The 16,560-nt window shown below is 37.6% G+C and overlaps 2 protein-coding genes across 2 annotated transcripts; one reads left to right on the forward strand and one right to left on the reverse strand.

Moving 5' to 3' along the window:
- Positions 1 to 1,820: 1,820 nt before the first annotated feature.
- lamp1b (lysosomal associated membrane protein 1b) lies at positions 1,821 to 7,258 on the reverse strand. Its single transcript, XM_034886361.1, has 7 exons — positions 6,816 to 7,258; positions 4,535 to 4,713; positions 4,301 to 4,429; positions 4,092 to 4,158; positions 3,547 to 3,714; positions 3,191 to 3,459; positions 1,821 to 3,132 (listed from the first exon to the last, which is right to left on the reverse strand). The coding sequence occupies exons 1-6, from the start codon at positions 6,874 to 6,876 to the stop codon at positions 3,320 to 3,322; spliced, it is 744 nt and encodes a 247-aa protein (XP_034742252.1). The 5' UTR covers positions 6,877 to 7,258; the 3' UTR covers positions 1,821 to 3,132; positions 3,191 to 3,319.
- A 2,726-nt stretch (positions 7,259 to 9,984) lies between these two features.
- cd247l (CD247 antigen like) lies at positions 9,985 to 16,165 on the forward strand. The gene is made up of 7 exons (XM_034886033.1): positions 9,985 to 10,263; positions 14,441 to 14,535; positions 14,725 to 14,754; positions 14,873 to 14,893; positions 14,988 to 15,047; positions 15,137 to 15,166; positions 16,115 to 16,165. The coding sequence occupies exons 1-7, from the start codon at positions 10,200 to 10,202 to the stop codon at positions 16,163 to 16,165; spliced, it is 351 nt and encodes a 116-aa protein (XP_034741924.1). The 5' UTR covers positions 9,985 to 10,199.
- Positions 16,166 to 16,560: the final 395 nt, after the last annotated feature.

Below are 16,560 nucleotides of genomic sequence, written 5' to 3' on the forward strand. Positions count from 1 at the left end.
CAGACTCCACAACACTGCGGAGTAAGGTCTGGCTCCTCCACACACACATTGCAGGATAGGAGAAAAAAAACGCTCTGGGTTGTTTGCTTTTCTTTAAACCAACCACTATCGTCTTGGGCGGCGCTAAGCTTCGGTCGCAGAGACAGTGACTCCACAAAATGGTTTAGGGAAGGAACTTGTTTGGGTGGAACATTTGGACCAATATAATAGAAAACGCCACATATAATATAAAATGAAGTTAACTGTTCACACAGTTGTGTAACGTGAGCAGTTTAAATTAGCTGGGTACATGGATAAAAATAATTTGCTTTTACCAGTCAGTGTATCGCCCTGTGTTACATAGCAATCCTGCCTTTCTTTGTAAATAGTTACAATCACTCCCCAAAAGAACCTAGCAGGACTGCCTTGTTGCACAATCCCCAAAAAAATTCTCCCCAAAACAAACAGTTTTGCAAGGCGGGAACATCCAGTGGTCGTTAATCCAGACTATAGCCTTCTGTTTTAGTTGTCATGGTCTAATGTTACAAGGGAATTCCTGCTTGCACTGAAACACTGTTCAAATCGTCTATTTCTCTTTCTGACGTAAAGTGAGATGTCCTCTTTGTGTTTCCCTTTTTAATGTTACCAGAAACCTAATAATCGGCTTAATCCTTTTCCAGATTTAGCTGACCTAATAAATGCCTCTGCCAAACAAAGGTAAAGAGAAGTGCAAACGTCAGTGTTACGTGAATGTCTAAAACAACAGTTTATTCAGGGAACCCAAAGCTGTGGCTGTACTTTAAGTTTAGAAATCCTGACTGCTGAGTCACAAATAGTCCAAAAGGTCTTTGTAGTCGCATTGTGTCGTTAAACATCTGGCAATCTGGACCAAGGGCCACATATGAAACCACCTACTTTAACAGCAGTAGGCCTACGTACTGACTTGGCCAACGCAGCATGTAGTATGCAACGAAAGCAAAATCTGCTGTATACACACACACACAAAAAAACATTTTGATTTGGGAAAAAAGCTCCAGTATGTATCTACCTTGCCTACTGTGTCCTACGATGCAAAGCACAGTCCCAACCACAGTCACTTCCGCTTTCTAAAACTGGAACCATAGCATGCGGCAAATTAAATCTATTTTATACTTTCAGACATACTACCGCACAAACGCAGTATGTTGTACGTTACATGTAGCACCAGTGTTCGCTGGTGGTATGTAGTACGCAGTTTCAAATACAGCCACGGACTGATTTTTCCTACATTTATTCAGATAACTTAGTGAACATGCTTCTTGTAAAAGGCCCCAGGTGCCTAAGGACAGTAGTAACAAAGACCTTTCCAGACAACTTTCCCCCCCACCCTGTATTTACAGACAGACAAAAACTGATGACGTTGTAGATCAGAATCCTGCTGGCTGTTGTTTAAGCCATCGAATTAGATAATGATTTACACCTAAAGGACATAAAACCTGCATGACTAAAACTTTTGTGGTTTATAAACTTGTTAATCCAATCCTCAACTATAAAAAACTAGTTTATCTAAACTTTACATGATGTTGTAATTAAGTCTTTAATACATGAAAAAATATTTAAAGTAACAATGCATTTTCAGCATTTAACATCCCAATTATTTTCAAATACTGCTGCTACTCTTCTAAGAGTCAACCAAACCAGGTACAGGTTTAACGGCCGATTAATTAATTGTGTGAGGACAAAACAAAAAGTCACATAGTCTCGTTCATTCCTTTTTATTTACTCCTTTAGAAAACCATTAAAACTTAAATCACTACATGGATATTTAGATGAGGGAGAAAACAAAACATACAAAACATATTTTCTTCAACAACATCTAACAAATGCATATTTACGGTAGTAACAGTACATGAAGGCTATGTGCGAGACAAATGTCCCAAACATGGCAGCACACAGTGTCAGTGAATGAGTACCTCTATGGTATTGGCGTTACTTTAACCCCATCAATGTTACAGCTGAGAAGGCACTGATGAACACTGACCAGAGCATTTTGGCCACTTAAATTACATGGGGCTTTTCTTTAGAAATTTAGTGCAACTTATTTCCCTTCAGAAAAAAACAAATCCCAAGTCACTTAATATTAAGAGAAAATAAAAAATGAACAGCCTAGCCGTGTGGTAATAAAAGAAACAAACTTGAAGAAAACCACCCAGTGGACTGGAACACTTTTACACCCTTACAGTGATGTCCTGAGCCTTTTCATCTGCATCAGCCAACGGTAGTGTTTTTTTGTTTAAGCAACTTCTGTTGCATTTAAACATTGTAACAGCAGAAACTAAGAAAGTGTCTACAATCAAATAGTTTGACATTTTTGAAAATTCACATGCTTAGAGTTAGATACAAAGATGATACCATTCTCATGTCTGTGGTACTAATCTTCTCATCCGACTCTTAGTGGGAAAGAAAATAAGCATATTTCCCTAAATGTTAAATAATTCCTTTAAATTAAGCGGAAAAAGCCTAAGCAAATTATCTTACAAAGTTGACAACTGCATATAAAGCCTCAATACAATATGTACTGAGTACATTTAAGAGGAAAATCCTTTAAAAAAAAATACCATCATCACTAATCCCAGTGAACCAAATAAAGTCTTAAATGCATCTTTACTATGAAGGGGATTCTTCACGTATCCTTTTTAGGATTAGTTTACTGCGTTTTTAGTATGTTAAGTAAAATCTGCATACTTGGGCTGAATGAAGAGTTACAATAATAAAAACATCTCTTTACTGTCCGAAGTGGATTCATTTAAAAGAGAGACAGATTCCCTTTATAATAAATTATATTTCACTAAGGGCAAGACCACTAGAAATGGTCACCCAAAAGCAGATAAACAATAAGAAAATCTGCAGTAGCAATTCCCTCAACTCCCACAATCCCTCAAAGTTCCTTTTACAGAAATCATAAATAGTAGAATGCAATTGGTGAGCTCTCGTGGACCTCTGATCTACATCCATGCCCTGCTTTACGTAGTACCAGTAGGTGGTTTCCTAATTTCATCACAATCTCCAAACAAAGCCCCTATCTTACAAATTAGGGGCAGTTCAGAACGAGCATGTCAACTACCACCAAGTGATAATGACTAGTGTTACTGATGAGAGCAAAGAACACACACACACACACACACACACACACACACACACACACACACATAGAGAGACAGACAGACAGATAGACAGACAGACAGACAGACGGAGGATGAGTGATGGAGAGATAGAAGGGGACAGGGTAGGGTGTTAAGTCTAATAAAACAGTGGTTAATCTCCGGGGTGGGATAGCACCCTCTGGGAGTGTTAAGTAACGTCAGATGGTCTGGTAGCCAGCATGGCTCCTCTTCCTGCCAATGAGGTAGGCCAAGAGCACGATGAGGACCAGACCTGCTAAAGCCGCTCCGACTATGATGGGGATCAACATGTCATCTTCATCCAACTGGCATTCCTCAGCTTAGAGAGTCAAAACACCAGAGAAGAAAAATCAGAGCTAATAAGTGATTTATTTGATTCACATTCTAATCAGACGGAAGGGTTTACCTGCTCCAAACTGATCTTTGGTGAGGCCGAAAGGCTGCACCTGCACCTGGAAGATGTTGATGGACAAATATTGGTCCACATTCAGAGTCTGTTCCTCACGGCACAAGTATGAGTACCCCAGGGTGCCCTGCAGGTAGTTCAGACTGCTGTTACGGGCTGAGAAGGGTTCTATAGCAGAGAACAGAAGGTCGAGTGATTACACGGAGGAGAATAGCAAAACAAAACTCCAGCCTATTAGCACAACTAGGGTTGGGTATTGCCACTGATTTCAAAATGCTGTCTAGCGAAAGCGCAGTGAGCAGCCACCGCAAACCGGGCTGCAATGGACAATTGCCCCAATGGCCTGTCATTGTGTTCTCGCTCAATACTGGACTAATTTCAAAGATCTTTGTTCACATTAGTCTATTAGACACAAATAAATGGGGAACTAGGGTACAGGTAAAAAAAACAAAAAAAAACTGAGGTTGATCAGGATCAGTTGATATTGTGTTTGTAACTTAATAAAAGATAGTTAGCATGAATACTGGGAGGTAAAGTGGACTCACCTTTCATGTCTGGCCATGCTGCTGACAGAGAAACTTCACTCAGGTGGTACTTATTGGAAGTAGTATTCTAGAAAGATATAGCATACTCGTAAGTCAGTAACACTGCAGTAAAGCAAGTTTACATGAAGCTAAGCTGCCATCTAGTGGCTGTTTCAGGAAGTACTTGGGGTTTTATGCACATGGTTGTGAGGGCAGACACAGTAACTCACCAGTGTGAAGAAAAAGATAAGGTTGGTCTTCTCTGCATCCATTGAGAGATTTAGAGTTGCATTGTCTGGGTCACATGACCCAGAGTACTTTGTCACATTGGGCTGAATGTTCACAACATCCTGCACAGTCTGTAAATAAATAGTTCACATTTAGCATTTAAGACCCGTTAATGTGTCTATATTTGTAGCTCCAACAGAATTCAGCCAACTGTTTGACGGTTTATATTGAGATACCTTATTCTGGGAGACAGAGTTGAAGGTGATATTGAGCTGGAGACCCATGGATGCCAGTAAACAGGCAGTACCGTTGGTGCCGTTGACCTGGTAGTTTCCTTTCTCAGGTCTGCCAGGGTCTTTGTACGGTGCAGCTGTGGGCGGCGCAACAGTAGCAAAACCCTGATGCAGGACGGCAGCTGCAAGAGGTATTCAGTTATGAGTCTAGTATTAAAGAGATGTGAGGTGTTAAATATATAAATAAGAATACAAAATTAAAACCTGTCCACAATCATATTGGACAAAGTATAAAAAGGTATAATGGAAAACCAGTCAGGACAACATGGCCTAGGATTAAGCCACTTCTCAGCACTGTGTTTTCCCTGCCATTGTTTGTTTGGCCCACCGACGTTGCACTTCCAGGATTGCTCCGGTGCCGCAGGAAATTCCGCCGGATGCATGTCTTTTGCCAATGTTGGAATTTTAAATTCCGGGGGATTCATGAGGACTATGGTTAAATACTCCTCAGATCCCTGCAGGGTAAATCCAGCCAGCTAGCTAGACTAACTGTCCAATCTGAGCTTTCTGTTACACGAGTAAAACAACCTTTACTTTACAGACTTTACTTTTGGTTTTCTGTAGATGTAATGTTACAATAAAGCCAGAGGCTGACTGTGGTCAAGCCGTCGTGCATGGCAACAAAGATGATGGTGGGCGTGCTTCTTTTTATCCAACAAGAAACAGCAGGTTAAAACACTTGTAGGCGTCCGTCAGGTCCGGAAGAATTACATTGCATAGTTGTGCAAGAGAAAACGCGCACGACGACGTTTGGACAGATAGTCTAGCTAGCTGTCTCAATTTACCCTGCAGAGATCATAGGAGCAGTTAACCATAGTAGTCCTCATAAAGCCACCAGAGTTTAAAATTCCAACACAAAGAAAGCATCAACGGAAAGACTGCCAATATTTCCTGTGAAACCAGAGCAATCCTGGAAGTGGAATATCGAGAATATAGACTAGTTGGCAGGCATCAGACAGTGAGCTGGGTGGCACCCATCAGTTTCCAGCAAGATGTCAGGAGCTGTGTTGTCCTTTGACAGAGACGTAGCTGCACTGCTGGTGTTACACATAAATCTGTGACCTCTTCAGAATTCGTTTCCCTCCGCCGTAGTTAGGGTTATGCTGTGTTCCTGACACAGGTTTTTGCCCGTAAGTCACCACTTAAAATCACAATTCAAGACTTGGTAGCGTTCAGGCAAAGTCACTGTTGATACACGATCCGTCCTGCCTGCACAATCCGTTCTGCGCATGTGCAATATGTTAGAGCACGCGTTTAAAAACAAACTGTAGTAGTACACACTTGTTTGTGTATTGTTTGAATTACAGTGTGCGGAATTACTTTACGCTGCCTATTTATGTCTATTTATTTCCATTTCTCACTGTTAATCATTGGTACTGGTAGTAGTAAATTACGGGTTTGACTCCCGTTCCAGGGCACCTTCACGGGTAGAAGGTTGTGAAAAACACAAGTTACGGGTTGCCTGGAACGCAGCAGGTTCAGGTTTAGGTAGGGGGACACCAATCTCGAGGTCACAGATTTTTTGTGCAACACCGGTGCCATGCAACCGGGGGACTTTACTCTGTGCCAATCTGACGGCCACATTTTGCTTTAAGATGAATGATGCACAAGTGAAAAGGTGCTGAATTGTACATCATACAATTTCACAAATAGAAAAGTTTATAACTTTAGTTTTATGTACTTTTTAACTTTCCACCACTATGTATACCACCTCCATTTTATTTGTAGATTATCAATCTGTCTAAACCGACTCAACAATCCTTTACTTTTATTTCACCACTTTATTCTTCCCCTGGTCTTTTCCACTTCTGCAGGTAGTATGTGTGTAATGCGAGATTTACCCTCTTTGTACCTTTTCTCCATGATGGGTTAAACTGAGACGCAAACTCAGAATTATACTATCCAGCATTTGTAAGTTAGCCAAAACGTTAATTCTGCCACAAAAACTCACGTTAACTGTCATGTAGGCCTGACAAACTAACCGCTAACGTTTAATAACCTTGCTACATTTCCTTGGATTCATTTTAAATCTTTCGAAACACAAAAAAAACTTTTCTTTTTTTATTTACGTTGGTAACAATACCCTGCTTGTCCTAACGGCGTTAGTAACGTTAGCGAGTTGAGAGAAGGTTATTTGTAACCTTTGGTAGCGTTATTGGTTTGCTCGCTAGGTAACTGTTTAGCTAGCTAACGCTAGATAAACCGAACCAGTAATGTTACTCACCAATAATTAGCTGTAACGTTACTCCTAGGCACCATGACTGCAAACCATCGATCTGCTTCATGATTCTCCGGTTCCTTTCTGGCTTCTTGTCAGGGCAAAATCACAGCAACACAAAAACAGCCTTGACGCGGGTAGTTAGCTAGCTTAGCAGATGTTGGGCTAGCTATGCTAACGTCAGCGTAACAAGTTAACAACAACAGCAGGGGCAAAATAAAACTGAAGCCCACTGGTTTGTAGTGCTGTTCCTGGTAACAAAAAACCACCGGCGTTTCTGGTCGTAAGATTAAGGTTGTTATCTTTGTATGCTAGCTGTGTGGTTACATTAGTTCTCCTTTTAACAGTTTATCACCGCAGCTACAGCAGAGAGACTGACAACAACACGCTCACATGATAGTGGCTTTAAGAAACACCCAGAAAGTCACGTGCTGAACAGCAGCCCCTTAACTATTTGGCTAATAGAAGGATAAATAACGTCTCAATTCGACACTGACATGGCTTTATGCAGTGACGAGAAGCCCCTTATGTCACGAATGGGCTTAAGTAGCCTACTTGTTTTGAGTATTTATGCTACTGTAGCCATACTTTTCAGAGGAAAATGTTGTAGGATTTTGACTCCACTACATGTATTTAAACTTAGTATACTAAATAATTACAAAGATACAGATTTGCAATTTAAAAATACATCTGATGAGCCAATAAAGTACAAAACATTGTGTAATATTAAAGGTCCCATTTTATGCTAATTTTCAGGTTAATTTGCATACTTTTTTATTTTTGGTTTCTACAAAAATACGTTTGCATACTTTAATGTTCAAACAACTACAATTTTTGTCTCAAACTGTCTATCTGAATATATCTGTTTATTCTCCCTCTGTCTGAAACGCTTTGTTTTATAGTTTGTTCCCTTTACCTCAGGGATGCCGGAGCTAGAAATGACGTCACACCAATGTTGTATGGTCCATTTAGTCCGATTGTGGGGTAACTTACCAATAGGCTACTAGTTGATAACAACACATTGCTCTGTTTTTAGTGCATACAAACAACATAACTACATGTCCACAGATACAAGTTGGAGAGGACTGTGTGTAAGACTGATTTAGTGAAACACAAATAAAACCTAAGTGCTAATAACTGTATATTACTACAGCTTTTACTATTGTTGAAGCACGGGTCAGCCATGTTGGATTTTGAGCTTGGAATGCTGTAAGGTTGTCCAACTTCCCAACTCTGTTTCCAACTTTGACCTTTGAAATTCCGACCTCCAACCTATATACCTATATTCCTATATTAAATTCCAACCTATATAGTATAGTTGTGAGAACACAACCGTACGGAAGTTTTGAAGACAATACTTCTGAATACGGGCTGTTTGCATTTCTCTGTGGATTGATTTTTGATACTTTTGAAGTATAGCACCTCAACCTGCTTTATAGTCAAAAGACATAGACATTTTTTTCTTTTTTTACATGTGACCTTTAAACCAGTGGTTACTAACCTTTTTGTTTTGTTATTAAAATCAGTGTGAAGTTAAGTGTATTTTGTTCAAGAGTTATTAGTTGTTATTTGCAGTTCTACCAAAGAGTAATTTTCCCTCTGAACTTCTCACATACTTTAACCAACTACATTTATAACACATTATATTATGTCCTAGTTACTTTGCAAATTATGTTGTGCATACAAAGATTTGTACATTAGATAGCATGTTAAAGTCCAAACATTATCGGTATACCATCTTGATTTAAAACTGACAGGATCCAGAAGCTTGAAAGTGGGCTTCTAATTAAAGGTCCCTAATTAAAGGTCAGACCTCAGTCAGAAGTCCCTGAACATTTCACACACCAGCGTCAAATGGCAACTTAACCTGACCTCACTTATCTGCCTGCTACTTCAACAATCACAGGTGGGTGTGATTATGCAACTTTAGACTGACACAACTCTGGAAAGATGCAGAGGTCTCATGTCTGTAACCTCCTCCATTAAAAAGACACACACTTACATTTAAGTATCACAGGTGTCATCTTATCTTTTGAAAACAGTTACTTAAACACACTTTAACCAGCTGCAAATGTCCCATCAATCTTTCTGCAGTCTGCTGATGGAGTGTTCACTTTTCTTAGTTGTAAACCAACCGGCACATTTACTTTATAATCTGTACAATCAGAGTTTTACTCTCTGCTTGATAACCTGTAGCCTATTTGAAGAACAAAGAATCACTAACACATGTATACAGACACTCAACACATTTCAAATGGGAAAATTGGAATTGGAACTCAAAATGTTAACTGTTCCAAAATTCGTCTATGCATATTAGTTATTCAGTAAAATTAACTGTAAAAATAAGAAAACTAACTAAATCAGTATGCAATCCCTTAAAGCTATGGTAGGCAGTTTTGTATTTTTGGCATAGTTGGCAAGAATTCCATAATAATCTTTAAAAAAAATTGTACTTCAAGTGGTATGAGAGAAAACTAGATTTATGTACATCCATTAATCTAGCCTGTGACAGGAGAGTTTGTTCAATCACAGGTCATTGCCGAGGCGAGACAAATTCCAAGTGGCCGTTCTGCACATGCATCGCCCATCCGACAGAGAGGGGAGGCTGCACGAAGAGGTCTCACTTACTTCTAATTCTGGTGTTTTCTGCATTCTACCCACTGCAGCTTAACTCTCATATTGACACAGTTTTTAACAACAGCCTAATATAATTGCTAAAATTCAGTAATGGCTTTTGGTTTTGGTATACCACTCCAAGATTTTCAGTGGCCCCATCTGGTCATCTCTAGAAATGGTCAACAAAACTCTTTGGGCACCACTGTGTATGACCATTTACTAAAATCTTGATAACACAGTATATCATAGCTGTATGACAGCATAATATAAGTATAATGAACAGTAGCTTGTTAAACAGTTAGTACATTTGTTTTACAATTGACACAAATTACAAAAAGGATATAAAATATGTTAAAGACCTCATGATGAAACACTAAAATGGTTTCTCATATACAGTCTGCTCGTAACTACATTGTATTATGTTAAGTGATTAATTGATAATGTATTGCATGTTCAACAGGGGAATATCTGTGTGACCTGATTGAGCTTGTTACATAACCTAGATTAATATGAGACAGATTTTGTCAGGTTTTTGGGAAAAACAGCTGAACACGACACAGTCAGTGAGACTTAATGTGGGTGTTGAAGGTTGTACGATGCTTTAAAGTTCACACAGTCACACTTCTGTCCATTGGCAGGTAGTCAGTTCAGCCACTTCCTCTGATCACGGAAAGAAAAGAGTGAGGCAAGAAGAACAGGAGATAAAGACAGAAAGAAAGAAAGAAAAGCTTGTTTCTACAGAAAAGACAGAAAGAGAGACGAGGAGGGAGAGTCATGTACACACTGACGACAGGTGTATTTGTGCTGTTTGTGCTCCTGGTGCCAGTTTCTTCTAAAGGTAAGTTATACAAATACTAAACCGATGTTATTGCAAGGCTTTATTGAGTTTGGGCTGAAATGTTTTAATATGTTATGGAGGACACCTATATCACCCTGTTGGCATTGGAAAAGAGTTGGTAGATGTTAAGAGACATGTTAAATTAATTTAGTTAAACTACATTTTGTGTATGTGTCATTCAAATCTTTGCTAACAATGGCCTTCTCTTCTCGGATAAAAGACGACCGAGGGAACAGGCTGCACCCAAACCTGTAAACTACTCTAAATCCCCTGTTTAATACATTTTTGTAGAAATAATATCTGGCCTGGATATAGCAGTATATATCTGATGTCTGTATTGCAGAAAGTAACAGACGATATTAGAGATAGATGTTTTCTCCACACAGCATTTTCTTGTGAAAAAGTTTAGCCGTTTGAGGTTTTGTTTCAAGGTAAGGAAATGAGGTGAGAAGAATTGCTCAACTCATTAAAAAAAATAGCTGTCTGTATTTTAAACACTGGAAACAAAAGTACAATTATAGACACAAGCTTGCTCACCATTTATGGTTCAAAAGTTTAAATTTGATACAGAAAATAAACATGTTCACTGCTCCTAAATGTTACTGTAGAGGGACTATTTTATTCTTATTACTTTTACTCTTTAAAAAAAACTGTTATAATAAACTATTTGCATGCTGGTCTAGGGATGAACAAACAGATATATGGGGCTGACTATAATTTAGCAATGTCAACAGAAAATACACAATAATGTGCTGCCTTTCATTCCTTTGGGTTTAAGTCTCTACATGCAAAGGTTTCCCAGACTTTTTCTTTTCTATCGTAATTAGTGAGGGTTGTGAAAAAAGAATACACTACATGAAAAATATTTTCACAATGATCCAAAAAACACGTTCTGTTATGTATTTCAGTCAGATTCAACATCATGAAGGAATTACAAAAAGCATGCATGAATAAATCATCTCCCTTTAGACACTGCACTGAGTGTGAAAACACTAAAAGGGAATTTCTCCTGTTTGATTTCTGCAGCAAATGTGTGAAAATAAAACATCATAACTCCCTCAGCCAAAAAACATGAGATATTGTCTAAAGGACAGTTGCCCATCAAGGACATAATATTTTATTTACTTACTATTTGGCAGCATAGTTGTGACCTTTTGAATGCTAGGACATCTTGATTTTTTTTTCTTGAAGTTTTATTTAATTAATAACTGTCAAAATATGTTTACAATATTCACCAGGCTAAGTCAACCACAAGTACTAAATATTGAGAAGGAAATGTATGAAGTATTAGCTTTAACAATTAAGTGATTAAATACAGCCCATATTCATAGATGGCCTTTTACAACATGCTCAACCAATAGACACACTGTTTCTCCTTTGGTTGCACCTTTAAGTAACTCCAAGAGTGGAAATATCATCTTATTTGACTTATAGGTTACTTGTAAAATAATATCTATATTTTAATGTTCCTATCTGACTGTCTGTAAGAAAGTACGTAAGTCTATTTCCCAAAATGTCAAACTATTTCTTCTAAACGCAAGCCATGCCACCAATTGTTCAAACCCACAAAACGTTGTTTTGGGGATATGTGTACAATATAAAGCACAAGAAATCTAGAATATTTTATTTTTATGAAACTCTAAAGCTATAAAAAGTTAGGCACTAGGGTGGTTCATGCTTGTGCTAAGCTAACTGGCTGCGGGTTGTAGCTTCATATTTATGGGCATGAGAGTGGTATCAATCTAATTATCAAACTCTCTGTAAAGGGAACATAAGTGCACTACCGCTCTCATGTCTTTTCCCTACAACCTTTTTTCTTAATGTTTAACAATTGAATATATGTACATACTGTTTCTGTATTCTTTTTTTATTTATTTCATTTTAATGTGGCACCAACAACCAAGGCAAATTCTTTGTAAGTGTTGCTTACTTGGCAAGAAATTGATTGAAATTAATTAAATTGATGCTGACGTCTGTCCACTGAATATGAAGCCACAACTAGCCGCTAGTTAGATTCGCAACAACACGGGGAACAGCTAGCTCGGCTCTGTCCAAAGTTCAAAAAGAGAAAAGAAGAGTTCAAATTGATTATATGTGAGCTTTGTAGGTGCTGGTGGTAGAGTGGGACTGATCTAATAAGAAAGCCCATACATGTTTTTCCAAAAATACAGAACTCTCCCATGTTATTCATTTTTATTATCAACACATTGTTTTTTAGTTTTTGTTTACCAGTTGACATAGGCTGCAAAAGAATATAAAAAATAACACAAAACTTAGAAAAAAAAAAGTTTGATAAATCAGATTACAAAACCTAACCCACTCGCAGAGTAACAGTGTTTACACAATTTAACCTTTTAAAGCATAAAAATAATCTAAGAATAAAGCAATGTTACATCCTGATGCAACTTCAGATGATCAAGATTGGATGAGGAAGTCATAGCTTCAATGAATCACCACTGCTGGTGATGTTCTCACAACATGGCTTCTGTTCCAACCGCACAGTGAGATAAACGAGCCTCACCAAAACCTCAGAGCGGTCCATCGAACTGACAGGAAGACGCTCAATCTACTGAACTGCATGATATGTATTCTTATTTCCTGTTTCAGAGGGTCTTACTCAATTTTCTCATATACCTCACTGTGTCGTTTTTTTGCTAAATGGATGTCTTGTATATCATGTATAAACACACACACACACACACCCACACACACACACACACACACACACACACACACACACACACACATAGGAGGCACTTTGTTATTTCTTCAAGTCAGAAGAGAAGCACTTAAATCGTTATAGTCATTTAGACTAATAACATCATAACAACTATTGCTTCATAAAAATACTGAATTCCAAATAAAACCTGTTACACACTGTTGTATATTGTATATATATGCATATATTTTAAGTATCTTATGTATATAAAGGTCACATAAACTACAGCCACTTGTTTCTACATCAGTTTCATCTTTGAACACTGTTTTTGCACTTCAATATTTCCAGTAATATTGGTACAAATCATGGATTTTTTACTTCAATACATTTTACCTTGCCACTTGTCTTCTCAATTGCATATGCAACAAGAGAGTATATGTGCAAGTCCCCGATACAGTGGTTGTGTCATGGTTGCCGTGGTGCTAACTGGCGGCGCCACCGATCATACACCATCATCATCAAAAACACATCAACATCCTTATATTGAATCTTAAATGGTTTTGTAAAAGTTTGTGTTTATTGCAAACAACTACAAGCAAAAACAAAATTCCCCAAAAATGGGGAAATACAAGGTTTTTGTTTTCTGTTCATTCACTGAAGATACATGCTTCAACATCAATAATATTTCTCTTGTGTTTAATAATATTAGTGTATCAAAATTCTCTTTTTTATTCTTTACAACCTATTTATATTATTCATATCTATTTTTTTAAGTGTACACCGGGTTTATTCATGTACACTTCTGTAAAGTAAAATTATTGTTCAGACACCATTACTGCATATAGTTTTACTATTACTTAACTTATTTAAAAAATATAGATCCTAAAATTAGGCGTGTGTTTCTTGATACAAGAAATATTAAGGAAGTCTGCCACATAGGAATTACGAAAAATCAATGCCAGATTTTGTCATTTGAAAAAGAAAGAAAAGAAATTGACTCAATTATGGATCTAAATGACTCAATAAGAAGATTTGTCCAGTGAACAATTAATCCTATTTTATTTGGCTATGAAAAAGGCCTACAAGGAGTTATTACATTTGTACATACTGTATATTCACACACATATTTGCATAATTCTTGGATACATAGAGTTATATTTAGAAATAAGTAATTGGAATGAATACAATGTATAAAGCTTTTTCACAATGCCATTTATTTAACTGCAATAGTTTATGTTCATTTGTTAGTTGTGTTCCCGCTCAGACTGCTTTTGTGCTACATTTTTGTGAATTTCCCTGCTGAGGATAAAGATAGTCTTATCTTATATAATCTTTTAAAATATGGATCCAAGACCTAAAGTAATTGCTACCTACATCCATCAGAAAAAGTGATGGATCAAAAAGATTGTTTTTCTCTGAAATGTATGTAGAAGAAGTCTCACAAAATAGAACTAAGCCCATCAGAAATGTACTTAAGTATAATATTGACACTATTTATCTACTGTGTTTGTTTTAAAGGGCTTTTTTTCAGTGAGCCAGTCATCTGCTACTATTTGGACGGGGTCCTGGTTCTTTACTGCATCTTTGCCACAGGGCTCTTCTTCAGAGAAAAGGTGGGAGCAGGCTTCAGGCTCACCCGGCTGTTAAACGATAATTAGTTGATGCACTGTTTTGCTGACTGTCATGTTATGACAATTTATCATGATTAACCAATTATAATAATAATTAAAATATCCATTTAGTTGCATACCTGTTATTTGATGTATTCATCGTTTGTTGTTGTTTGCTCCTTCTCTGTGCAGTTTTACATCCCTCCTGTGGCTAGAGTAGCTGTAAGTCTCCATGTATTCTATTTCTGTACTCCAAACAGTCATTATTTGTGTCTATTTATGTGTATTTACTTGAATATGTGCATTTCACTTTTTGTGTTTTTTCTCAATGACTAAACAGGAAGATGGAGGCATTTACCAAGTAAGTAGCTCTCACACCACTTTATGCCCAAATGATGTTTAACTCTGCTGCTTGGCTTCAGTTTTTGTTTCATAATTTCAAATTGCCTCTACAGGAGCTTGAGAGAGTAAAGGATGCTGATCCTTACGAAATACTTGAACCATCAAAATCAAAAGTAAGTAACTGAAAACTTTTAAAGGGCACATTTTTGCCTGTACTGTTGTTTTAACTATCAATCACTGGGATCTATTTTATCTCTTCTAGAAAAAAGCTGGCAAGATAAAGAAACCTGAGGTAAGATAGATGGATAGATAGATAGATAGATAGATAGATAGATAGATAGATAGATATTGATGATACATAACAGTTTGTTCATTAAGTTAGGTATCATTACTTACTCACACAGTCTCTAAAATCTTAAATCTTTAACAAAATAAACTATAGCAATTGTGAGAAACAGTCAAAATATAAGGAAAAATGTTTAAACTTGTTATGAAATCGCCAAAGGCCATTATCACACCAAACATTAAGAGTTAAAATAACATAGTTGTTAATGTTACTAAAAACATTAGCAATGGCTCTATTCTACTCAAGTGTTTCAGTAAGTAAACCATGAGAGTGTAACGTTGAGCCAGCATGCACAACACCAGAACCCTGAAGCAGCAAGTTGAATTCCGCCATCATTGATTTTAATATATTTAATGAATTACTATGCTTTTCCCGCTGTGACCTGTCAAAATGTCTACTCTGAAAGAGGGCCTATTCAAAGGAACATTTACACTAAATTGCAGTTATATTCATGGACTATTTAACTACTTTCACCTCAAGCTGATCAAATCGCAGTGAAAGACAAAGCACCTGCTTGATAGTGTTCCTACTTTTTGATGCAAAATGGCTTAGGCCTACTAATTCGAGACCTTTTAATTAGTGATGGCCAAATGAAGATTTGTGAATCAGTGTCTTTATTTTCTGAGCCCACTAGATGGCGCTCTGGGTTTTAAGAGAAAGGACCAAGGCATTGCAATTCAGTACATTCTCAACCGAATATTGAACAGAGAGCGCCATCTAGTGGGCTCAGAAAATAAAGACACTGGTTCACGAAGCTTCATTCACAGATTTTGATCATATCTTACATCAAGATTCAGATGTCGGCAATCTTTTATAACAAACAAAGCATAGATATGCTGTTTGTTTGCTGGTTTAATCAATACGAATGTTTAACTTTGTCTCTCCGCTCTACAGTCGACCAAAGCTGAGGAGAACGGTTCGGATCCACCTCTGTCTCCCCACTAAAGTCCTGCATGCAGAGACAGCATTGTTAATTATACCTGCAACAATTAGATGATTGATCATTGACATAAAGAGGAATCAGCAAATGTGCGGAAGATCAATTTACTGTTTAAGTAATAGTTCCGGCAAATAAATCCCTGACATTGTCTGGATCTAGCTTTAGCTTCTCAAAAATGATGATTCGCTGGGTCTAATTTTCTTTTGTTGCACGCGCCGTGGCAGTTCTAGACCATTTAAAATGGTGGGCTAGTGTTACAGTAACTGACCTGTAAGCTTCAGCAACCAGACAGGCTGCTAACGCTTCATTTTTGTAATTTACATATCGACAAGCCTTACTGGAGGCTACCTGAGGCTGTGCTAGTGGTTGCTAACATGCTAATGCTAACAATGCACGCAGG

This window comes from Etheostoma cragini, chromosome 11 (assembly GCF_013103735.1).
Source record: "Etheostoma cragini isolate CJK2018 chromosome 11, CSU_Ecrag_1.0, whole genome shotgun sequence".
Taxonomy (NCBI): Eukaryota; Metazoa; Chordata; class Actinopteri; order Perciformes; family Percidae; genus Etheostoma; species Etheostoma cragini.

Excerpts from the sequence above, each read along its gene's own strand:
- lamp1b (XM_034886361.1), bottom strand. The coding sequence starts at position 6,876 with ATGAAGCAGATCGATGGTTTGCAGTCATGGTGCCTAGGAGTAACGTTA. Across the intron at positions 4,714-6,815 it reads AACGTTACAGCTAATTATTG|CTGCCGTCCTGCATCAGGGT; the intron begins GTGAGTAACATT and ends TACCTCTTGCAG. Across the intron at positions 3,460-3,546 it reads CAAAGATCAGTTTGGAGCAG|CTGAGGAATGCCAGTTGGAT; the intron begins GTAAACCCTTCC and ends TGACTCTCTAAG.
- cd247l (XM_034886033.1), top strand. The coding sequence starts at position 10,200 with ATGTACACACTGACGACAGGTGTATTTGTGCTGTTTGTGCTCCTGGTG. Across the intron at positions 14,536-14,724 it reads GGCTCTTCTTCAGAGAAAAG|TTTTACATCCCTCCTGTGGC; the intron begins GTGGGAGCAGGC and ends TTCTCTGTGCAG. Across the intron at positions 15,167-16,114 it reads GCAAGATAAAGAAACCTGAG|TCGACCAAAGCTGAGGAGAA; the intron begins GTAAGATAGATG and ends TCCGCTCTACAG.